At 39.1% G+C, this 26,094-nt stretch overlaps 2 protein-coding genes across 2 annotated transcripts; one reads left to right on the top strand and one right to left on the bottom strand.

Moving 5' to 3' along the window:
• Positions 1-1,747: 1,747 nt before the first annotated feature.
• Positions 1,748-14,133, top strand: LOC146363477 (germ cell-specific gene 1-like protein). Its single transcript, XM_084919308.1, has 7 exons — positions 1,748-3,571; positions 4,995-6,007; positions 8,176-8,370; positions 10,361-10,420; positions 10,513-10,671; positions 11,008-11,119; positions 12,620-14,133. Exons 2-7 carry the CDS (start codon positions 5,812-5,814, stop codon positions 13,206-13,208), a joined length of 1,311 nt encoding a protein of 436 aa, XP_084775434.1. The 5' UTR covers positions 1,748-3,571; positions 4,995-5,811; the 3' UTR covers positions 13,209-14,133.
• Positions 14,134-16,282: 2,149 nt separating this feature from the next.
• On the bottom strand, positions 16,283-21,216 carry LOC146363478 (visinin-like). The gene is made up of 4 exons (XM_084919309.1): positions 21,125-21,216; positions 19,601-20,179; positions 17,960-18,071; positions 16,283-17,628 (listed from the first exon to the last, which is right to left on the bottom strand). The coding sequence occupies exons 2-4, from the start codon at positions 19,979-19,981 to the stop codon at positions 17,543-17,545; spliced, it is 579 nt and encodes a 192-aa protein (XP_084775435.1). The 5' UTR covers positions 19,982-20,179; positions 21,125-21,216; the 3' UTR covers positions 16,283-17,542.
• Positions 21,217-26,094: the final 4,878 nt, after the last annotated feature.

Raw genomic sequence — 26,094 nt, forward strand, 5'->3', positions numbered from 1 at the left:
CTGCCGTTTTGACGAGCCATCAGGCAGCCTTCACACCTCCAACGGCCCCAACAATAGAGTCACTCATTCCCCCACCTCTCCCCCCTCCATAGAGCCATCACCACCATCAAACACTTCACCTACAACACCCCCCTCCTCACCCCACACAAAGGGGGATTTCACACCACCTCCTCCCACCACTACTCTTCATATTCATGAAGCAGGTGTGAGGAAGCAGTTTAAGAATCTGAATGCTCGGAAAGCTCCCGGCCCAGACGGTGTGTCTCCTGCCACCCTCAGACACTGTGCAAACGAGCTGGCCCCAGTGTTTTCTGGCATTTTCAACTCCTCACTGCAGGCATGTCATGTGCCTGCCTGCTTCAAGTCCTCTACCATAATCCCTGTCCCCAAGAAACCAAGGATCACTGGACTAAATGACTACAGACCTGTGGCTCTGACATCTGTGGTCATGAAGTCATTTGAGCGCCTGGTTCTCTCCTATCTCAAGACCCTCACGGCCCCCCTCCTGGACCCCCTGCAGTTTGCATACAGAGCCAACAGGTCTGTAGATGACGCCATCAACATGGCCCTACACTTCATCCTGCAGCATCTGGACTCCCCAGGAACCTACGCCAGGATCCTGTTTGTGGACTTCAGCTCTGCCTTCAACACCATCCTTCCAGACCATCTCCAAGGCAAGCTTTCCCAGATGAATGTGCCTGATCCCATCTGCCGGTGGATCACTGACTTCCTGACGGACAGGAAGCAGCATGTGAGGCTGGGAAAGAATGTCTCGGACTCCCGGACCATCAGCACCGGCTCCCCTCAGGGCTGTGTTCTTTCTCCTCTGCTCTTCTCCCTGTACACCAACTGCTGCACCTCCACCCACCAGTCTGTCAAGCTAATCAAGTTTGCAGATGACACCACCGTTATTGGACTCATCTCGGACGGGGATGAGTCTGCCTACAGGAGGGAGGTTGAACGTCTGGTGTCCTGGTGCAGCCACAACAACCTGGTGCTGAATGCCCAGAAGACAGTGGAGATTATTGTGGACTTCAGGAAGCACACAGCCCCACTCCCCCCCATCATCCTGACTGACACCCCCATCACCTCTGTGGACTCATTCCGCTTCCTGGGTACCACCATCACCCAGGACCTGAAGTGGGAGCCCACCATCACCTCCGTCATTAAGAAAGCCCAGCAGAGGATGTACTTCCTGAGGCAGCTGAAGAAATTCAACCTGCCAACACGGACGATGTTGCAATTCTACACTGCAATCATCGAGTCCATCCTCACCTCCTCCATCACCGTGTGGTACGCTGGAGCCACTATCAGGGACAAACAGAGACTGCAGCGTGTTGTGCGCTCTGCTGAGAAGGTGATTGGCTGCAGACTCCCATCTCTGCAGGACCTGTACACCTCCAGGACACTGGGGCGTGCAGCTCGGATCTCAGCTGACCCTTCTCATCCTGGACACAGTCTGTTTGACCTGCTCCCCTCAGGCAGGAGGCTCCGGTCCATTCGCACCAGAACCTCTCGCCATAAGAACAGTTTCTTCCCCTCTGCTGTTGGACACATGAACAATAACCGTATGACTGTTCCCACCACTAACACATGACCCTACGCTGTGTTCACTGCATCATTCCATGTTTGGCACTGATCACCACCTGCACTCATGTATATATCTATCTACTTAGCACTTTTAATTCTTATTCTTATTTTTTATTTTATTTTATTTATTTATTTATTTATTTTTTTTTTTTTTTTTTTTTTTTTTTTTTTTTTCTCATGTCTATTTAAGCGTTATTTATGACAGTATGTTTGCACTAAGCACCGCAGCAATTTCCTAATGTTGTAAACCTGCTCAACATTTGGCAATAAAACCCTTTCTGATTCTGATTCTGATTCTGATGAGGAATGTGTTGTTTAGTGCAAGAAACAAAACCAAGAAGCAACCACAGAAGACATCTGGAGGCAAGCCGCTCAGCCTTAATGTGCTTCTTATTTAGCCACTCCTTTGTTCCCTTGGTGTTCTGAGTCACTGTCATGCTGGAAGAGTCATCGATGACCCATCTCCAAGATTAACAGAAGTGGGCCCCATCCATCTGCATCATGATGTCATCCTGCACCCTTAGCATAAAAACAGCTCCAAAGCAAATGTTTCATACTCAGCATTTCACTTCCTCCAACCACAGTGCGTTGAGTTGATACCAAAGAAGTCAACTTGTTTTTCATCTGATGGCAGCATTTTCTCCCAAGACTTCTCTGAACCATCTCTGATGTTCACTGGCAAACTTAAGATGGCCTGTATACATTCGTTCCTGAGGAGGGGGATCAATCCATCACAGTGTTAACAACAGTATTCTTGGTGACTGTGCTCCCAACTGGCTTCAGATACTTAATATAATATAATAAGCTCCTCCCATGTAGTTTTGTACTGATCCACCATCTTCTCATGATCACCCTCACCCCTGGATTCAAGAGCTTAATGGAGCTGCAGACCAAGGATGACTGATGGCCGTTTAGAGTTCTCCCTCTTCCGGACAATCGCACCTACACCTGTCACCTTCTCACCAAGCTTCTTGCTATATTGTAGTCCATCCCAGCCTTGTGCAGGTCTACAGTCATGTTCCTGATGTCCTCTGGGAGCTCTTTGGACTTGACCACGATGGTGGATGGTGGATTGATTGATTGGGAGAATTTCACTTAAATTTCTCAGTGAAATTTAAGTCAATAACTTTTATGTGATGCAATTTCTTCTGGACTTTTGTTGGATTTCTGTCTCTTTCAATTAAAATGAAACAACCATACAAATTAATTTCAATACAGCAGGGGATCAAATATTAATGTCCCTGTGTACAACACAAATTCATAACATTAGCAATTTAAAGCACTTTCACAATAGTATGCAATGTTGATGACTAACCAGATAAGAAAACCAAAGCTGGGCCTCACATGATTTCTGGCTGGTGACTGATAATTAGAGAGGGTTGGTAAGGTTTTGGCATCATCTTAGGATACAGATGGAGAAGTTCTTAAAAACGTTTTTTAAGGTGTAGCAACAAAACAGATGTTTGATTTCAACAGACCACAAAGGCAGCTGAAGCAAGAAAACATCCAGCAAACTCAAAATCATTTTCTAATCACGGCCCAGTGATTTGTGCAGTCATCACTCAGTATAAACAGTAGCTGCACTTCACTTGTGTTAAGACGGGTCAGAGTTTAAGGAGCAGAATTACAATCACAACACCAGCTCTCATCTCAATCTAAGCCTTTCTATACCATGTATACAAATTAATCTATAGAAGGACAGGTCAGCAAGGCCATGACTGAGAGAGGAGGCGTGATGAGGAAGGCAGGCGAGAGTGAGAGTGGAGGAAAAGACACTGCAGGGAGCAAAGGGGAGGGAAAGTAACAGATGGACTTGGGAGGATTAGAGGGAAATCTGGGTGGGTTTCTGATGGAAACTCACCCAAAGAAGCACGAGGGAGTAATAAGGGAGCATGAAAAAGAAAGGTGAAGGAAACTGGAACCCTGCTTGAAGACAGGTGAAGGAAACACAAAAAGAGCCTCTCCTGAGATCCAAGGAAAGGTAAGTAGATTTTTTTTTTCATTATGTTCTGCAAGTGTAAGCCGATCAATCGGCAGCAGCTGGATTTCAGCTTTTACTGATGAGATGAAACAAAGCTCTCTCAAACAGGGAAACTATATTTTTTACTTGTATTTATGGGAATCTGTGATGCTTCAACGAGCTGTGTTAATTCAGTTTTCCTATCGCTGACATCTTAAACCAGTAAAACCAGCATTTCTAATCTAAGACTGAGATCGGAGTCAGTAAAAATGAATGTCTTGAGGAAGGTGTCACCATATCGGATCGTCACCATTGTTGTGTTAAACCTGACAATGATTTTATCGTGATGTCTGTGGAAAATCTAAAAAATAAATAAATAGCGGTAGCACTCTCAGCTCAGCCCCTCTCCTTCTAGGGATCTTTGAATTTCAGGTTTTGTGCAGTTTGTCTTCATCATTTAGACTTTTATATTGATGACGTGGTCAGGTGTGTGGTACCAAATAATCCAGCAGAACAGTACATGCATTTGTGGAGTGTGTGGATTATAGGTTTGCCTCACGCTGATTTGATAAGATGAAATTAAACCTCAGTGCCTCGTCGATCAAGTTATGAATTTAGTCATTTGATTAAATTGGGGCTCTGTGTGTGGGTGTGGGTGGGTGGGTGTTTATAGCGTACACAGAGAAACTCCTGCTGTGATGCCCATCAAACTTTATCTAAAGTAGTTTTTGGAAATAGCTAATTTTTTATAGTTATCAACACTTTAATTCACATTTAGTGGATAATAAATTTTGAAAAGAAAACTGTCAAATACTGGGAAATATGATTTCAAATATGAAAACACACACACTTTTGTTTTTACTCTCTTTACTTCTTTATTTAAAAAATGGTGTTTTTCATGTTCTAGACGTCTTTAATGATCTCTATGTTTCTGACACAATGATCGTATTTTGTAATTAATTGCTTTTACTACAAAATCTGCACACATTCAGACTTCAGTGGAATCTTTTTAAGTAATTGCTTGTGTACAAGCAGAGAGAACACAAGAACTGGTGATTAAGAGGTCAGGCCCAATACATTTGTGCTTATAATGTATGATGTGTTGCAATAGGACATGATACAATACAATTTATTATATTATATTATATTATATTATATTATATTATATTATATTATATTATATTATATTATATTATATTATATTATATTATCACTATATTATATTATCACAGGGGGGTGGACCCTATCCCAGAATTGTATTGCTACATCAGATTCTAGTTTAATGATTTGAGTCTAATACGTTGTATTAAATATAACCAATTTACAAATGTGGCACCTGGCAGGATTAAGTGCAGCTCAAATTACTTGGACATAGACGTGACTCTGTCTTCATGACTCCTAATCCCAGATCTTTGCCTCCATCATCTGTTTTTCCCTCTCTTAGGTGGTCGTTCAGACAATGACAGCATGAGTGTCAGTAAGCATTAAACTCATCCACCTAACCCCGCAAGATTACCACAGATTACCAGGCCCGAGGTAGGCCTGAGACGCTGGACTAATCACTTCTTCATGAGTACAATCCCTCTCACTGAGGTGGAGGAACAGGTTGAAGAACGGGATGTGCCCTGAGAGTGGAACCGATTAGTCTCAAAATCCACAGGATAAGATTTAGATGTTTGTCTTTATCTGAGAGGGGAGAAGATATTAATATGAGACCTGAGCGGTGACTGCAGTAGAAACATGGGCTAAATTTGTGACCAAAGTCTCCAAAAGGAAACAAAGGTCCCAAATTTAAAACTGGCCTGCTTCTCTTCATCATGCCTATTTCCTTTAAGTGACACTGCAGCAGGAGGAGAGTTAGAGCTCCCCCTGCATCCTCTGGCCCGCACATCTGTCTCTTGTTGCTGGAAAAGATTAAATCCCATAGCTTCATCTTTCTTTATTCCACTGTTATTTGACCTTTGCTCAGCGCTAGCTCTCCTTCTCCAGCGCCGCCCTACTTCTATCTCTCCAACAGACTACTTTTTATCTTCCCTCCGTCCTTCGTTCCACTTCTCAAATACCACTAATCCCCTCTCCTCACTTCTCTCTCTTTCCTACCACTTTATTTTCAATCTCTATTGTATTATCACAGAAAGCTCCCCAATCTTCTGCTCCAGACAGGTCACCAGAACCTGTCTGGCTCTTGCAGCTATTTTTGACACACACTTGCCAAAACCATTTCATTTCTCATTTGGCTGCTTTTGAGTTGAGACACAGTCATGCTGGAGAAAATGTCCAGACGTAACCGCTCCCTGCTGTCACTGTTCCTCACCTCTCTGGCCCTCACGCTGTCCGTCTGGGCTTTCTGCACCTCTTATTGGTGCGAAGGGACACACAAGGTGGTGAAGCCGGTCTGCCTGTCGCCAGTCAAGATGAAAAACTGCGGGCAGAACAACAGCCAGCCGTACACCACAGGTAAGACATACGGGCCACACAGTGCTTATTCTGGACATTTCAAAGATTTCAAGGATCCTGGTTAATTTGGCAACAGCTGAAGTCACTGATGGTAACAGCAGATGCAGTTTAATCATCTCAAAATGGAAGTAATGACACAACTATCTGCATAGTTTTCTTAAAAAAATGAATTTTAGGGTAGCTGAAGGACTTTGTTCTTATTTCATGCATCATTTTGAGATTTTTTGCTTTATTTGCACTGTTGGTAGTTTTACTTCCTTTTTTGTAGTTTTCCGTACTTTGGGATTAGCTGTGATCAAATAGCCCACAAATCAACCAAAATAAAATATTTCTGTAATTTTGATCTTGATGGAAATCCTCAGGCTCTGACTGCACATACACTAAACTTATTTATCATGTGATGGATGTTGCTGACATTAGTCTGAAGAGGTGAAACTATATACTGCTGTATATACTTCGTGCTTTGTTCTTTTACTGCTGGTCATATAAAACCAAACAATCAATAAAAAGCTGTCATCCACTGATATTTTATTTTTCAGTTGGACAGATGATTCAGTGTAACTCTGGCCTTTACTATTAGGGATTTCTATATTTGTGACAAAACCCTAAAAGCTCACAGAACAGCAACAAACTGAGAAGACAACTGATACAAACTCATAAATTCACACACGGCGTTCTTTACAGAAGGCAACAACTTGCTAAGATGCAGATATTTATCATAGCAACCTAATGTTTATAGTTTTGCATCTAAAAACATCTCTGCAGGTTATGACACAAAAGGTTGAACTCACTTTTAACATTTACATAATCTGCGTTATCTGTTTTGCTCATTGTTTGATGTAGTGTCACTATGAATTATGGGACAGCATTGTCTCCTTTGGTTTCTTGGAGAATGAGTTAAGGGAGATAATAAAGGATTCGAGCTCCTTTCCTTAGAGAATTTAAAGAGCTCTTATTATGTGCCTGCCACACTGCTGTTTCCAGGTCACTTCACTCAGAAGAAAACAACTATTTGAGTATTTGACGGTGTCTGCTGTGCTCCCATTAGAAATGGGTGCTCCCCTTTCCAGTATTCCTAGCTTCCTTACTGTGCCGTGTGCCAAACCTGACACTGGCTCCACCACCTTATGTGGGTACAAATTTAGGTTGTCATGACCAGACCTTCTCCATAACCTATGCAAACCCCATCTCATGAGTTCTGGGCCACACGTGGGCCAAAGCGCAGAGTTCTCAAAACGTCTGTTTTCTTGCTTATCTTAACTGGCTTTGATGGATGTTTAAAAACAACTCAGAAGAGCATATAACAAATCTAAGCTGTATTCACTACTTACTCACAGCTAGCAGACAGTTGGAGCATTTGATACATGCCTAATTGAATGAAAACCAGCTTCTAAGAAAGTGCTTTCACCCTGAGGTCAGTTTAAACATGAATTATCCCTTTTTCTCCGAGTTCTCCTTTGCCTTCTGCCAGCTGGATTTCTCATTTCTCTTGGCTGCACGTGCAGTTTGTGCAGAAAGTCTGAGCGCAGGAATTCTCAGTGCACCACAGTGTTGTCGCACACCACAAGTCATCAAAAATGATCTTTTTCAAAGTGCATCTGTGATGTTGTTGTGGGGTGTGGGATTGGCCAGGCTTCCCTGTCACTTTTACTATTTTCCTGTTTTCTTATTACAGTATGGCATTAGTAGTTTTACTATTACAGGATCTCCACAGCTGCTTGGGTTTAAGTATTTTTAGACTTTATTGCCAGAGATTCACATAATCCCGGCTTTGTTGCTTATCTCAGCACTTTATGGCAGCAGCTGCATGTTGTCTGGATTTGCTAACCCACTTTACCATCATTCAGCTTTAAACCAATTTTATCTCTGTGTAGTATTTAATTTTTATTACATAAAAGAAGGGCTGATAACACGGAGAACAAGGTTTCAGGGCTGGATTGTGTTACACACTGTGACCCAAAGGAGACCTACTACAGGATTTATAGCACTGCTTGCTGGCATACTTTTCTCATATTTCTGCAGCTCTAGTCTTATTAGAGCAAAAGCTCCTTGGAAAAAAACAAGAACACAAATGATTCTGTTAATTACTTAAGTTTGCTCATTTCAAGCAAAAAGGTATGTTTTTATACCGTTTTTGTCCCCCTAAAACTCCTGTCCTCTTCATCCAGAGGTGCCCACCCCAGACCCCAGGAACCCAGCCTCCAGTGTCACGCTGTCTCCTCAGCAGAAGGAGGAGCTGGCCAGGATAAGGAAAAAGCAGCTGGCCAACGCTGTCCACTACATCTGGGAGACAGGGGAGGACAAGTACATGCTGAGATACTTCCACACCGGCTTCTGGCTGTCCTGCGAGAAGCACAATGAAGGTTGGTGAGTGGAACAGACTTTGATCAGGATCGAATAACTGGGGGATTTTTGTGCCTGAATAACCTCCATAAAAAACTCTCCGTGCAACATTCAACTGATTTCTTTCATAATCTCAAGATGACACTCTCATGTGAAAGGGGCTATGTAAAAGTAAATGAGGCGGAAATAAATGACCTTTTAAAACAAGTTTAATTACAACATTTTTATTACCGTAATGACCCAAAAACTAAAGGCAGGTTGAGATAGAGGAATAAGTTAATACATACATTAAAATGCATCAAACATCACTTAAAAATGGGCAACAGCAGATTTTCAAATATAATTTTAACTCTATTCATGTGCATTAATGAAAATAGCCTCTTCAGACTGCAGTAAACATAACTGTGAATAAACAGAGCCTCCATGAAACCCTGTGACTAAAGTTTACAGCATTTTTTACTTGCAAGTGAAATTGAAACTAGGAAGTGACTGGAACACATTTTCATATTAAAATTATCCAAAATAAATAAGAAACTAAGAGGAAAGGAAAAAATAAGGAATAAGTAAAATAAATCCAAAAAGCATAAAATCGGAGTGTCTCGGGTGAAAGTTTGGTGTGATCTGCAAATACTTCCTTGACAAGTCATTTGTCTGTCCTCTTTCAAGGACAAGCCACAGTCAAAGGAGCATTAAAAGCTAGTAAACAGTCAGTAGAGCTAATAATGCAGTTATTATGCCATTAGATTATTCCTGCCTTCACTGTAAGAACAATTAATAAGTGTTGCAGAGTATTTTTATGCACAAATACCTGGCAAATAATTTTATCGAACCATTTATTATCACATGCACAGCTGTAACCTTATTGGTCATGAGGCCATCTTGCAGCACTGACTGGTGTGAAATGGCAGTGGCAGTGCTCAGGTATGTAACTTAAAACCTGGCAGACTCTTAAACTCTTAAATCTTGTGAAACTTGCATCAGTCCAGATGTCCCACAGAATGAACCTCACCTCTTCCTCTGTTTGTGTTTTAACTGCTTCACAGATTTGTGGAAATTTGAATTTTTTTGCAAGAACCTATATTATTTGTTTTAACAGTCACTGGCAATCTGGTTGATGAGGACAAGTTGGAGATGTGCTTTCTATGAGGACACATCTCAACATGAGGGACAAGTCTAAAGATTTTATACGCACAAACACATTCATATGTTTAAATCTTCATGTGAGGTTTTATCCAAGCTTTACAAATCAAGTGGAGATGCCAGCCTCTTTAAGTATAAATTATTATTCCCTCTTTTTAATGTCCTGTCACTGGAGCTCAACGGGGACATGCTGTCCAACGAATAAAACACAAACAGCAAACTTGGAAAATACCCATGTGATCTCGCTGACTCAGCCCAATGAAATCCCGTATTTGCTTCAGAGGAAGATTTGAATACATTTTGTTCACTGCATCGGGATTGTGGATTTTCAGAGTCCAAATCTATCATTTAATATAGTGCACCTCATTTAAGCCGCTTTCTAAGCCTGGATTATTGTTGCTACGCAAAAACTGATGGAAAAACTGTTGGTAGTATTGAGTTAACACATGTGAGTCACACAACAAAGTGCAACCATCCTCTCTTAATGGCAAAAGAAGCTTGAGAAGGTTTCTTCTTTTCACGAACTAAATGATAATAGAGACCAAAGAAAACATTGTTATTGTTGTTAAGTGCCATATGGGCTACATAGTTATGAACACACACATATAAAAGCATGTACAGAGTGATGTTGGGTATCCTGTAAACAGAAAGCAATCACTGTCTTATATCCTTCGATGGAATGATTGCAACTATGACTGATTGTGGTTCAAAGCTGACTGTAGCTTTAAATTTGACCTTTAAGTATGTGTGTGCCTCTCAGTGCTTCAAAGGATTATTCTCCCCAAACCTAGTTTGTATAAAAGAGGTAGACCCCTGTAAACATTATAGATTTAAAGACAATATAACAAGCTTCTTAACCCTTGTTTTAAGGTGCAGATCAGGAAGAAAAGTGTCGAAGTTTCATTGAGCTGACACCAGGAGAGACACAAGGTTGGTCCAACACCAAATTTTCATCTCACAACAGAGAAAATTTTCAATATTTAACCTGAAGAAATTATCTCTATATCCTTAAATGCTTCCAGGTGTGCTCTGGCTGTCTGTCATCAGTGAGTTCATGTACATCGGTCTCCTGGCTATGGGCTTCTTACTGATGTGTGTGGAAGCACTGTGCCTCTGCGCCAAGAGGGAAATGAACGCCCTCAAGATCAATGCCTTTGCAGCCATGTGCACTGTCCTCTCAGGTGAGAACAAATAACATTTTCTGAGTCCTAAAAGACTCTGGACACTTGCTTGCTTGATCTAAAAACCTCAAGAGGAACAGGGTTGGATACAAATGGTGGAAATGACTTTCCTTAAGAGGGTGTGTGGATGAGGACCTCAGTAATTCAGGAGGGGCTCAGAGTAGAGCTAGGATGGATGGATGGATGGATGGATGGCAGGACTGCCATATTTCAGTCATTCCTACAATAATAACCTCCAAAATTTGAATTATTTCATCTTACTTTTTTATTTTTTAACCATATTTTTTCAGGTTGCAGCAAAGGTAACCATATCTCCATGTTTCTGTCCTCTCCCAGGCATGATGGGGATGGTAGCTCACATGATGTACACAACCGTGTTTCAGATGACTGTGAGCATCGGACCTAAAGACTGGAGGCCACAGAGCTGGGACTACGGCTGGTCTTTTGCGTAAGTTTCAATTAATCCAAAGTAATTATTCTGTATTAAAGTAAAATATTCCCTAACAATCTTCAAATTAGATGAAATATCCCACAGAGTTTGATTATCACCCAATATTGTCATAATATTTTATATCTGCAAGGTGTGTAAACATTATCTGGTTAGCAAGCTATACAGAAAGCTGTTTTGAGAGTGGCTGTGACAAACACTAACATGGTCTCAATTACCTATAGCTGTGGTCAGGAGTTTACATGAATGATTGGCACGGTGGCTTTTAATTATTTTTCTATATTTCTTTTTCTAGGGTCAAATAATTGCACAGAACACATCTTTAATGACTTTAAAAAACAATAATTGAGAGCACGAGTTTTTAATTTATCTGGAATTTTCTGTGATCCACACGGGGTCAGAAGCAAAAAAGATACATATACCGCCACAAATATCTGGTTAAACGTCCCTTACCAGACACTTTTGGTAGCCATCAACAAGCGTCTGGCATAATTCTAGCTATTCTAGATATTTGACCAATCTCATTGGCTGATTTGTTGGATTTTCAACATGGTTGAGGTCAGGGCTTTAGGTAGGCCATTCTAGGTGCATAATGCTAGTTGCTTTGTCCATTTCAAAACCAGTGTTGATGTGTGTTTTTGATCATTGTTCTGTTGAAATGCCCATTTGTATCTAAGGTGCAAACATCTAGCTGTTGGTTTGAGGTAAAGTTGAATAATTTGAACATATTCCTCCGTCTTTATTATCCACTTTGTGAAATGTATCAGTACCACTGACAGGAAACAGCATGATGCTTCTACCACTATGCTTAACAGTTTGTATAGTTGTCTGAGGTTTGAAAGCCTCACCTTTACTCCTCCAAACAATTCCTACTATCATTGTAGCTCAATCTTTGTCTCATCTGACCATGAATCTTTCTCCAGGAGGAATTTTGCTTTTCCATGTGGGCAGTTGAAAATTTCAGTTTAGCTTGAAGGTGTCGGTTTGGGACCTGGGACATCTTTCTTGGTCTGTACTCTCAGTCCATGGCAATGTAAAACTGGTTTCCAGTTCATGGGAGGCTTGAGCCTTTGTGGTTCCTAGGCTGTTCTTGAACTTAATAGGCCTTATTTGAAGTGAGTGTACGTATATGTTTGAGCCTTCATTGATACTCCTGACCATGTGTGGATTAGAGAAAATTTCAAATAAATTCAAACTTGTGCATCCAGTTCTTGTTTTTTTAAATCATTAAAATGTATGGTTTATCGTCATTCCACTTTGGAAAAAGAACCCTTCAAAGAAACAATTAAAAGCCCCAAATTTCCATGACATTCTTGCCCGTGGTGAGTGGATGTGAACTAACTGACCACAGTTATAGATGCTGTCTCTCCAAGCTTCAGTAGTTATATGGCACTTTAAAGAACTTCACTGTACCACTTTCTGATCTGATCAAATCTTTACACAACCTTTTGTATTGGCTGGTCATCATACTAGAAAGATTCAATCTTTCCCCCTCTCCAGCATGGCATGGCTTTCATTCAGCTGCTGCATGGCAGCTGCTGTGGCCACATTGAACTCCTACACCAAGACCATCATTGAGATGAAGCACCGGGCTCGGGTAAGGCTGGAGGAGGCCCAAAATACCACCAGTGCCCCCTCCTATGAGGAGGTTGTTCGAGCTGGGCCGGGAGGGATTTACTCCGTCAGTCAGCTGATGCAGCTTGGACAACAGGGGGCTCTAATGGACCCAATGTGGCCCAGAGGAGTGGGACCAGCTATTGGACCTCTGGCATGTGGCGCTGGGGGAGCATTGCTCGTTGGTGGAGGAGGAATTGGAGTTGGAGGCATGGGAAATCTTGGCGTTGGGATGGGACTGGGAGGAATGCCATCTATGGCAGGTGCTGGGGGAAATGGTGTTGGAATGGGAGGGATGGGAGGTGGAGCAGGGGGAGGAATGGGAGCAGGTGGAGTAGGAGGGGGGAAGCTGGCAGACCCTCATGGTGTGGTTGTGGTGGAAGGCTGCGGCACCGAAGGATGTGAAGATTGTGAACGTGAGATGGACGAGATAAATTATGCCCTCCAGGAGGAGCGAGAGGACTCACTCTGCTAAGACTTCTCGGGGCAGAAGACCTCGACAAACATCTCTCCACGGCAGATTTTACTTTTCTCACTAAAACTACAATAAAATATATTTGAAAAAAATTCACAGGACTTGCACAGACACACACACACACCTTTAACCTTTAACTGCAGTTTTGTACATGTGGGGTTGTACAAATGAAGTTTCAAATCAATTCTAGACTATTTTCAGTACTACATCTATTACAGTATGACAATTTCAATTTCTGGACCAGTAGCGAGCAAAAGAGCCCGAACTGTTAGTGTTGTGGTTTATTACTGTAAGACTTACCACAGCAACATCTTCATCCTATCTCAGTAATGTTTCTGTCCACATGGCGGTGTAAACTCTGCAGACGTATGTGCAGTAGAAGAACCAAAATAACTGGCTTAAAGACAATGCAAGCTTCACAGAGCTGCTAAGTTGGGATTATTATATTGGCAAGCGAATATTTGAATAGGGTTTAATACTTGAATCAGAATATTATGATGTAACATTTATTAGATTTGCCCTTCTACATGTCTTACACATGGAGTTAGCTTACAGTTGTTCCTGGCTGGAAGTACATATAACTTTAGGCAACTGAAATTTAAACACACGCACACACACACACACACACACACACACACACACACACACACACACAGTTTGATTTTATAAAACTGCACAAATTATTTTGTTTTTCAAGCCTTACATTTCTTCAGGGATTTGATGTAATTCAGTGACTCGTTGGATGTTAGAGATGATGTGAATGTATTCAAGGGGCAACAATACATAACAAATAATATAACAAATAATATAACACAAGTTTGCAATCACATTTGCTGTGTGTATATTTTTATTTTTAATCTGTTTTTGCATGATTGTATAAAATTCTCTCCACTTTAAGGTGATGAATAAACATGAAGCACATTCATTGCATGACTGGACTCGTCACTTGTAACAGACTTTAATGGAGTCAATGATACTAACGTTCTTCAAGACAAAAATTTATTTTCTTTTTCAAGTTCATTCAAGTTAAGGGTTTAGGCTTTCAAACCTAACTTAACTGTACCATTTGGTGCTATGTGCACCCACATAGATTTGCATTCAAACAAATAGACTTTCTAAACTTTCTGAAGATGATGTACCAGTGCGTCATTTCTACTTTAGAAATTTATAGAGTCGACCTCTGTAAAAACCTTTTCAGGAAGAGACTTGTCAGGAAGAGGCCAGACTCTATAGATGCCCTTCTGCATCCAGCAGTATGCACGGGTCCACTGGGACACCCGAACCGCAGGTTTTTGGTATTTCCACATTGGCTTCATTCATGCTAGAGCTACAGCTCCAAGGTAATGTATATTTGCATCGATGAAATCAAGAAGAACCAGAATTTCGAGTGTTTGTCATCTAAACCTGCAGATATTTCAAGAAACTGTGTCAGAGAAAATGTAGTTTATTTACATTTCTGAAGAATAAACTGGAAATCATCAACCCACTATTTTGTCTGAAATATTTGGGTGTGACGTGGCTCGTCTTTAGCCTGTGGCAATAATGGGGTAGACTGTGATCAATGGTGTCTTGTAAACTTAGTTTTGACATCAGAGTTTTTTTTATCAGTTTTTATCATTTATGAAGATGCTGCAAGCGTATTTATCTTTTTGCATTGTAACTACATCACTACAATGAATTAAAGAACCAACACTCGCTGACCTCTTTAAGTCAAAATACACAGAAAATAAATAAAGGCAAAAAATACATCTGCTTTTACATTTTAATAAGCAAGAAGTTACAATTTTTAATTTTTTGGTCTTTAGCTTGGCTTTGACCTTGAAATAATTTCGGATGATTTCTACTCACTTTGGAATTATTGTGACTTTTTTTCTTCTTGCTATTATGAGATTTACCTTCATATATTGTATTGAAATATTTAAATAAACAACTGGCAACATTTATAAAACATTAATTACTTTGGTGATCACTTTACCTTCCACTCAGAACCATCTAAAAATCCAAGTTTTAACTCGCTGAATAGAATCAAATATCTGCAGAACCAATACCTGTTAATGGTTCATTTGGGTCCCTCAGACACAGATACAGTAGATCGAGGAAAGAAAGAAAAAAGAAGGATCAACAATTACATTCACAGAGAGATTTGGATGTTCAGACAGATGCTTTCAAATGCTGGACAGAAGATTATGTCAGTAATCTCTGCAATCAGGGGAATGAGAACGGGAGAGAGAGAGAGAGAGAGCTTGACATCATGCAGGGACAGAAACAGATAAAAGTCAACTGTAAGGTCTCTGAGCAGTATGTGGAGAGTAATTAAAATGTATATAAACAGTTGAATTATGCAACAGTTACACAACCAACAACATATACAAATTAGAGGCTTTTAAAAATTTGTATAAATTTGCACAAACAGACCTGTGTCACGTTTCATTTTGAACATTTTGGGAACACCTGAAGGTTCCCAGACACCAAACATGATGTTTTTGAAGGAAGCATCTGAAGTAAATTTATTCTTCTGTGACTTGAAGTGACTAAAAAAAGTAAGGCAGATGTCTCTAAGAAACTAGAACAAGAAAGTAGGTCTTTTTTATTATGAAACAACATTAATCTTTTATGCAGACACTTCTGTGTCTTGTGTAATTTAAGAAAGTGTCCACTGTTAAACAGGACATCTGGAGATGCATGCATGAAGGATTTGGCTCTTATTTGTAGATAAAATATGATCATGGTGATATTCCGATCAGTTTGGTTTGGTGACAAATTTCTGCTACTGCAGCAACATAAAAGAGGAGATTTTGATGCCGAGGTATTTAAAAATCCACACAGTAATACTTGGGTTTTTTTGGATTAGCTACAGACCATACTGAGAACACCAAGGATTCGTTAAATCTGAACTATTCACAGCGGGATGCAAGGATTATACTATAAATAGTTTTGTTTTTCTGGTTTGCTTTTTAGGGTTTTTTATTTTTCAAATGTAGTTCTTCTTTTTTTAGTAGGACAGTTACAGATAATGCATTATTAAGTTTTGAGTCATCAAAAAATATATATGGGAGAAGATAAATGGGAAAGGATGTAATAATAAAGAGACACAGTCATTAACAAGAAATTTAGTTGTCACTTACTTCAGCACATTTCCTGTTTTTGACATTTTTTCTTCACTTCTTCATTTAGAGCACGCTCTAATAAAGAAAAAATGGCAATATTGTCATGGTTGCTTTATTAACTTTGTCTTGACATTTTGTGCAAGTACTGCATACTTAGCTGTGGATCATCAACAGTGGAGTTACATCACTATTACTTGAACTACAGATGTGTATACCGGAAAGCCAAATCCTTTTCAGAGAGTAAATTTGTTATGATGTGGCAAAAAGGAACAAAATGCAGACTTGAACAAAAAAAATATAAACTTCAATCAGGTGGCATGCATCAGTCAATCAAAATCTGCATGTTTGTGTACTAAAATTTTTTTTTTTTTTTAATTTTACAGAAGCCATTTTCCAGTTAACAATGTTTTTGTTATTTTGTTAATTTCTTAATTTTAAGAAGAAATCACAGTTTTTAGATTAGATTTACATCGACATAAAAAAGACTTTTGATAATAACATTTTATTACAATTCCAACATGTTGTTTTATTCAGTGTATTGTACAGGATCAAGACTTGATTTCACATGTTGTCTTACAATAACAAGTCTATTCTCCATATTCACCACTTAACTAGGACATTGAACATTTAAGACTGTGACATATGGATACAATAAAGAATGTAAAAGACATGAAATTAGACCAGGATAATGGAAACCTCCTGCCTTTACTGTAGTTACACCATGGGCTATATGTTGGTTTGGGTTAGAAAAGGAGGTAGAACATAACTTGTGGTAGTAATAATTTTGGCTACTCTGAATGACACTTTGTAGCTTTCATCTTCTTAAGAAATTCAAATTAGATACTTACTTAGTTTCTAAATGTGAAAGAAGCGATCAGAAGATGGACATTTTATTTACATGGTGCAAAAGTTTGTTCACCGGTTTAAGAGGGGATGTTGTCTGTATGGTAGACACATACCGGTGACACTTTGAAATTTGAAATGCTTACAGTTTGTCCCATTTTTTTCCTCAACATTTATGTGCTGTAAATAACTTAGCACATATGGGTATACAATAAATTTTATAAAACCATTCAAGAGGTTCTGTGTCATTGTTTAAATTAGACCAACTGGTCACTATCACTGGTCACAATGTGTTCATGTTTTGTGAAAGTGCTGTCAGGTGAAGTGGACAAAAAAAAGACAGTGACAGAACTAGAGAAATATACAGTGAAAATGTCTGAACAGCTACTTTAAAGGTGAGTATTGAATCAAGCGAAGAGCATCGTCATTATCCAAAACTCCCTGGATGAACTCTCCTTCTGCAATTCGGTCTGCAAAGAGAAAAAAAAAGTTTCTTATAGTTTATTAGTTTTGTTTATTTGGAGTAATATCAAAAACTAAAAGGAAGTCTTCAAAGATGGTCATTAAACATAGATACACTTAAAAGGCATTGCAATTACAAACTGTGTAATTGAGGAATGTCATTTACTTTGATAGTATTATAATCCAGTAGCCTAACCTATGACTACCAGATTTGTCACATTCCTCAGGGATTTACTTCTAAACCAGTGTTTTCATTGGTTTAGAGCTTAACACTATTGCAAGTCTGATCTACTTATCTGTCCATATCCAATGTCCATATACGTCTTCATTATTTCTTACCGTTGTCACCCTTGTCAAAATATTTCCAGAGTTTATCCGCCCTCTTCTGAGCTGTGTTTTCATCTTCAGGCAACTTTGCTATCTCTTCTTTGGGAATCAGCTTAAAAATTGCCTGTCAAGGGAAAAATAACAAAATTTGGTGAAAAGAGAGAAAAGATTTCACTTGTGTGAGCTACAGCTGTATACAGTAAAATCTATTTCTGTGGCTGCAGAGGGAAATGGAGCCATTGCACCCAAATCCTCCTTTAATCTGAACCGCTTTGTCACATCTATGAGCTGATGAGCTGCCCCGCAAACAAAAACAGCAACAAACTGTGTGATTCTACAGATTAACCAACCAGCTCTTTTGGTCTCTCTGGCTTTATTTAGTGAATATATGAATACTAATCTTTAAGAATGAAATGTGGCTGTTCTAATAAGGTTTCCAAGCAATATAAAGATACATTAACACTACACAGCACAGTAATACTCCTCAGCTGCCTGTCTTAAGAATATATGATTTTGTTAAGTACTGCAAAATTTTATTTTTCCAAATGTAAACCGAATAATTTTGTTACATATCAGGGAGGATGAGCACTACTGTGGGCACAAAAAACTAAAGTGAGAAGGCACTGGCTTTATATAATTATAAGTGCCTTTTTATATTTGTCTGCATACTGTCAACAAAGAATGATGCTTATTGATGAAAGTTTCCAGTTTTCTCTCTAAAAAATAATTCGAGTGCAAAACACGGGGTGGTAGATAAAACTGATTAATTTTCAATTCCATTCAAATTATTTTGGTTAAATTTTACTTTGTATTATTATATTATTTGTACATTTATAGCACCAGATCATATCAAATATTGCCTCAATGTGCTTTATTTTTGCAAGGTTTTATGACATCAAACAAGCTCAAACACTGTCTTAAATAATCCTGTGTGCCCATCACACATGTTTCCGTTATACTTCATTTGCTATTCAAAGTTTAATAGCTAACATACTGTCATGCTTCTTTGAAATGTATTAAAATTAGAACATTTCACTTACTAAGAGTAAAAAAACAAATATGTGGAAAACCAAGGCTACGTTGTGACATATTAGAATAGAATAATCCTTTAATTGTCCCACAAAGGGAAATTTGGGTGTAACAGCAGCAAGAAAGACACATATACAAACAAACAGTACACAAGACACAGAACAGAAACATACACAATTTTTACATATTTACATCAAGGACATTACCTGTTACCAAGAACATTACCAAGGATTTTACCTGTAGACATTTCAACATTTGTGTAAAACTTTGCAAGATTATGTCTATTTCTTTAGGGTTAAGTTAAATGCAATCTATTTATCAGCATTAATAAATAATTTTTTATTTATGATCATATATAAGAAAATAAAAATATAAACCCACGTTTAGGCTCAGAATTCAAGCATATTTGGAGTCTTAATTTCAACTATAGTGGCCTGTTTTGCTATTTTACAGGTTGCACATGTAGTTCAAGACAGTCTAACATCATCTTCTATGCAGATAATACGTTTGTCTGACTTTGTTCTTGTGAATCCACCTGTTTCTGTAAACAGTGTACAAACATCTAGAAGCCAAAGCTAAAGGAAAAGCAGTGATTTAGCACTTCATCACCACCCTTTCACTCACCGTGCAGATTTCCGAGACCTCTGACTTGGTGATGTATCCATTCTTGTCCACATCAAACAGCGAGAAGGCCCATTCGAGTTTCCTGGTGGTCTTTCCTGTTGATGTCATGTGGAGGGCAATGATGTACTCCTTGAAGTCCAGAGTGCCATCATCATTTGTGTCAAAGGAGCGGAAGACGTGTTGAGCATATGTATTGGCATCACTTTCTGGAAAGAACTTGCTGTAGATTGTCTGAAACTCCTCTTGTGTGATGCGGCCATTTGGACACTGCTTCTTGAAGTTTTCATACCACTGGACAATTTCAGTCTCTGAGAACTTGGTGTTGAGCTTCAGATCCTCCAGGATCTCTTTGGACACAGCTCCGCTCTTGCTATTTCCCATTGCTGGTGTTTTAGTGATGTTTTAGAGCTTTATTTGAGAGTGAATATGTGGCCCCTGGCTCTTCTAGGGTAATTATAACCCAACTTTAACCTAAGAAGTTACCTCCTTTGCTTGGTCAAAGGGGTAACTATTCTCGAGGTATGGTGGCAGTCCTCTTGATCCTGTCTTCACCTGCTATTCAGCCCACCAACGCAAAAGCTGTGAAAAGAACATCGTATGGTAAGCTCTTTAAGCCACTCAACCATCTGTACTTCCAGCAATAGGTGACAAGGTTCATTTCAGGTCAAAAGTAAAGTCCTTTCCTATCGACATCGAAGTGTGCAAGTCTCTACCCTGTTGATCTCTTAAAATAAGCACCAAGCCAGGTTGCAACTGAGGACTCAAATAGACATGATCTTGGCCCATAAGTGCACCTTGTACTGAGAGTTATTTAGTCCCGGTAAGTTTCTATAATGAGCTTCATCCATACTTAGGAGTCTTATCTATCTATTACTTCATGGGAAAAAATGCTGTGCTTGCCAAAGTTTACATTTTCATTACCAATGTTGAACAAAAACTGAAATGGCCGAACCATAAATGTATCTTCACATGAGTGATTGCATCTATAAGTGACAGTCAATCAATAGCTTTAAATTTACACACTGGTAAGGGTCTTCAAAAGTCAGCCTGCAGCTAAGCTTGTAGTGAACATTTGTACCTCTACAACTGGAAGACCCTTGTTTGATATAATATCTAGATCCAAATCATTACATGAAAACAAAAACGTTTCCTTGCAAATTATAAAATACCCAAAAAATTATGCAAGTGATTATTTTTAATAAAATGAATGAATTCGTCTGTGAGAAACATAAGTGAATAGGACGAAATTTCTCTTAATTATATTTTTAAAAATTCAGTTTTGGGTAAATGTCTCTTGTGAGCTGTAAAACAAAGAAACTAAAACAAAGAAAAGTTTCAGTTTCAAGTCAAAAAACTTGAATTTAGCCATTAAGAAATAAAAATTCATTGCTCATTAAATTGAGTTGAACAACACCTGATTAAGATGCCATAAAGTAATAAGTCTAACAGTATCCTTAGTGTTTCCACACTCCTTATAATCAGAATTTATCTTGCCAGTGTTGCTCAGCTCTTTCTGTCTCCTACCTGTGTGATCAGCTGGGGAGTCCAGGACAAACAGTGATGCTCTGTCTGTGAGTAGCTGAGGAAATCAACCTCCACCTGATGGGTAGAGTCAATTAATCTGGATCACCCTGAGGCGGAGCCACATCAGCACCCGTGTGAGCCCCTGAGCTGCTGCTTCCTTTTTATGTATATATACATAGTCAAGAGGTGGCATCACTCATAAGAACTTTTTATGATGTTTCTCACAAATAACTTTCACTACTACTTATACTCAGCAAGAGTATTTTTGTTCATTATCAAGACTGAACAAAAGGCTCAAACCACTACTGATATATTCTCATTTCTTTGGTTTGACACACATATAGTTATACTATGATCAGGTTGTCATTTTGTGCCATTTTTCTGAATATTTTGCACTTTGTCGGAGATCTGGTCAGTCTATGATTGTCATTGTGACTTGAAAACAGAGCCTGTAAGGACATTTACAATGAGAAGCCACATTAAAATAGCTCCACCTGACGCTTGCAACAGGACAGATGAGAGCATCCTGTTGTGTTTGGCAGTCTGACTATGGCAGTAAATACTCTGGGATTTTTTTTGTGTCCTGTCTGGCACTGTAGCAATCAGCATTATTGTCTGAAGGCCAAGAAAAATGCCCAACAGATTTACTTTCCCAAGTGGGCTTTTTGCTATACTGGTCCACTTGATTGTCATAGTTTATTTGATCTTTATTAGTTATTTTTATTCTAAGTTATTGTAATCAGGCCAGACTGGACTCGGGGACGGGAAAGAAAAACAAGAAGAAAAGTTCAGAAGAAAGTTAACAGAAGGAGAGGGAAAGAAAAAGGAGAAAAGAGATAGAGAGAAAAGACAATGAAAATCTGCTTCATCACCTTTGTCTTTTTTCCCCCCTCTTTTTCTTTTCCTGGATCACCTGTTGAGAAAAAAAGAAAACAAGCAGAAGAAGACTAGAGCAATAGAATAAACAACATCACGATGATCTATGGGAATATAACAGTAAATACTAAATGTTAAACATTATTGTGCAGCACGTAATATCGATAGCGCACAGTGTGCTTTAAGGTAGGAGCCAAAAAGGGTGTAGTTTGTGTGTGTGAGCACCCGTGTGTACACCTGTGAGCATGAACGCGCTTGTTTTTAAAAGGTTCCCACTAGAGATGGCACGATACCACTTTTTTATGTCCGATACCGATACCGATATCATAAATTTGGATATCTGCCGATACTGATATGAATCCGATATAGTGTGCTTTTTAATCAATAAAACTGTTTTTTTAATATATTGCTGCATTTTGTATAAGTTCATACTCAAGTTTAAATAAACAACAACACTAAAGCTATTCTGTTATCCCTGTATGTAAAAAATACACTGCACCTAAAATATTTCATAGTTCAGCAATACTGATCAATCTAATAAACTTAAACCTACTCAATCCTTCCTATTCTGGTATTTTAAAGAGTACTTAGCAGAAATATTAAGCAACCTAACTAATAGGGTTGCAAACTCCCAGCAAAAAAAAAATAGGGAACCACCCCCCACCTCATGGTGCTTAAGCGACGTAATCAACTTTAATTTGATGCAGTGTGGGGGAAAAAAATGCACAGAAATAAATTATTTTTCAAGAATCATTAAATAGATTCAACATCTTTCTTCAACAGAATTGCAGACTGCACAGATGGTATCTTCCCAAAGGAAAAAGTAGTATAGCTTACTAGGGTATATTAGACTTACATCAGATTAAAACTTTGGGTGTAAGATTCAGATAATTATCTCACAAAGCAATGGCAAAAATGAACATATATATTTTAAGTATGCAAAAAAAAACAAAGCCTCTGTTATTCTGGTGTGAGATTTTTATCCTTTATTATTAATTGAGCTGCTGAAGTAATTCAATTTATGTTTTAGTAATCCGATTTAATTTAATTTTGAATTATCATTGTCTGTATAAAAGCTTAATTATTACCACTGCTGTAAAATATTATGCCTTAAAAGTAACAGGACAGGCTTGTTTCTATCTTCAGCCTACAGAGCAAATCAAGTCAGCTGACTGCTCTAGGCGCTGAAGCATTGCAAGCACACTGCAGGGTTTGTCTGCTGTAAAAATAAACCCGATCAAGTGAAGTGACAAAGTTAAAGGAAGCTGTTTCCAAATCTACCTTGGACCTTTAGGCGGGCCAAGATTTAGCAGTTTAAATCCAGTTGGCAGGCAGCAGGTGGAGAATATATCTGCTGCATTCAGCGGGGGATTTAAATACACTTAAAGTGAGTGTTGACTGATCCACCATCTGCTCCACTGTCAACCAGTCTACACAGAAACCCATCAACAGAGTGCACTGAACCAACCAAAGTCTCTATCAATACAGAAAAGCATGATGGGAAAGCAACTGTCTGAACCCCACTGAAAGGTCACAACCTGTGTGACACTCCACACTTTTAATTTCGTGCGTCTAGATTTTTCTTTTATTAGTCATGCATAAGTGATAAGAATTACAAAAGTCATGTGATTTACAGTTACATCATTTTATAAACTCAATCTCTGAAACAAACTAGGAGGGCACAGGGAACGCATTCTGTCTTTCAGTGCATTCAAACACACTCCATCTCACTTCCTACCTTGGCTCATAATGATGAGTGGTGACAGTGCTAATGTCCAAGCTACCATGCTAATGCTAGACCCCAGTTACAGAGGCCTATAGACTGTCAACAACCATGTGCAAGCAGTTACTGGTAAGGAAAAATGTGTATTCTTCAATTTGTTGGAACGGTTGCTGGAGATTCATGGCAGTTGGTGGGTGAAACTGGTTGCAAAGCAGTATATTGTGCTGTACTACACCAAAACCTTGTTTTGCGTTTGCTTTAATTGCTCATGAATCACCTAGGCTGCCCATACTTTGTATGGAAGATTCCAACTTCTCTGCAAACAACCAGACAAACTGCTCAACTGCTTTCCAAGAGGTAGTGAAACCTGAAAGGTGGAAATGTTCACCTTCAAAGTAAAAGGTGCACTTTTTGAAACATGTTGAATGTGAATATTCTCATTTTCAGTTTTTGTCACACTTTTTCAACTTTGACTACCACTCGGTGAGTATTTGGCAAGTGTTTGCAGACAAGCTGGTGTCTTTGAGGCAATATACAAGTATATTAAGGAAACACATAGAGCTATTCGGTAGAGCACCCTCTTTGCAACCAGTTTCACCTAGCGACAACCAGCAATCACTACCCAACCACTGGAACCCCGATGGGTCTCTGAGTGTGTGTGACTAAGACTTCATAAAGAATTGTGTTCAATGTATCATAGGTCGCACTGGTATAGAAAAGGCCCTTTACTCTATTCAGTGTTTCTGCATTGCATTCTTATCTCAGAAATTCAATTACTGGTTAGAGTTAGCACCACATCTACTTTGTTAGGTTTACAAAGACATTAACCCTGCAACCCTGAAAATATGGATACCAAGTGTACAACGTACTAACTGTACAGCATCCTTGTTGGCTTTTAATGCCCATAAGTCTGCTTAAATGGTATTCATGAAGCAGCATGAGGTGAATGTCTGCCATGGTTATGGAGAAGTTTTAGAAATGAGCTGCTTTCATACTTTTTATATAAAAATTATTAATTACTTTAATATTTTTACTCATTTATTTAGCCAAAAAGCTCTGACTGTTTTAGGTCCTACAATGACTTATTTTAAGTGAGTACAAGCTGATTCATAGTCTAAACTCAAAAAGTGAACTCTGTTATATAATCATCATCAACAACAACAGCAACTGTGATGTTGACTTGTTGATGGCAATGGGTCTGTTCTACCTGATTAAGATGACATAAGTAGCTACCTGCAGAAATCCTCTCCACCCACTACTTTTCTGTCAGGCGGAGCTGTACTGATTTTCTAATGCAGGACAAATTTAGAGCCACATACCGTAAGCTCTCCCTTGGCAAACAGCTGATGTCTCTTCTATAGAAGTAAAACATCTTAAATCCTGTGCTGACGTGCTGAGGCCTAACTTCATCATCCCGCCCTCCTCTTGGCATCATTAACCACAGCTCCACGGATCATTTGGATTTTACCACTGAACACATGGCAGAGCCAGAGAGGATGAAGAAGACATGCAATGTCAGCTTTCAAGAATAAATAACTTCCTGCAGCAACAACAACAAAAAAAAACAACCTCTGAACTTGTTCAGATTTAGTCTGACTCGAATAGTGCTGGAATAAAAAACAGCTAATGCAGGCTAATGTTAGCTAGCTATAGTTAGCAAGCTAAAATCACTACGAGTTCTATAAAATGTATTACTGTTTCAGTATATTTTAGCATGCCACAGATAAATATTTCACAGTTTTTTAGAAAGTGAAAACAAGAAATGACACCTTGGTGATATTATCCCTTATATTCGACCGATTTGAAAGTTTGACTGACCTAAGATTCCATGACTTTGTTTACAAATAGGATTTCAGCACACAAATTAAATTGTATTAGTCTGCATACAGTGTATTTTATTCAACATTTGTACCCTCTTTGTGTTTCCAGTCCAAAATGACCAGTCATTAGAAACGAATGGTGGAGACAACTTATACATACATATGGACACACAGAAGCATGCATGCATGTGCACACACACACACACCAACCACTATCGGAACCTTTGCCCAGTCAATCCTCTCCTCCATAGGAACAGCTCGTGCTTTGGCAGTTCTCACAAACAGCTGCAACATTGTTTCAATTGCACCGAGCGTTTCTTGTAGCTTTGGTGTATAATGCTTTTTTGATGCCTTGCTCACAAGTCACTGTGTGGCATGACCACTCTTTATGACATATTTGATCACTACACTTGTGAGGAGGACAGAGAATCTGAATTTTTCAGGCCTCTATGTCACTTCAGATTTGAAATGTTGTTACTGGTGATTCGCTTTGACAACATGATACAAAACCAGGCCGTCATCAACAAGACAAGCTGACATGATGAGCGAGG

This window comes from Perissodus microlepis, chromosome 22 (assembly GCF_051167445.1).
Source record: "Perissodus microlepis isolate ML-2025 ecotype Zambia chromosome 22, ASM5116744v1, whole genome shotgun sequence".
In the NCBI taxonomy this organism is placed as follows: Eukaryota; Metazoa; Chordata; class Actinopteri; order Cichliformes; family Cichlidae; genus Perissodus; species Perissodus microlepis.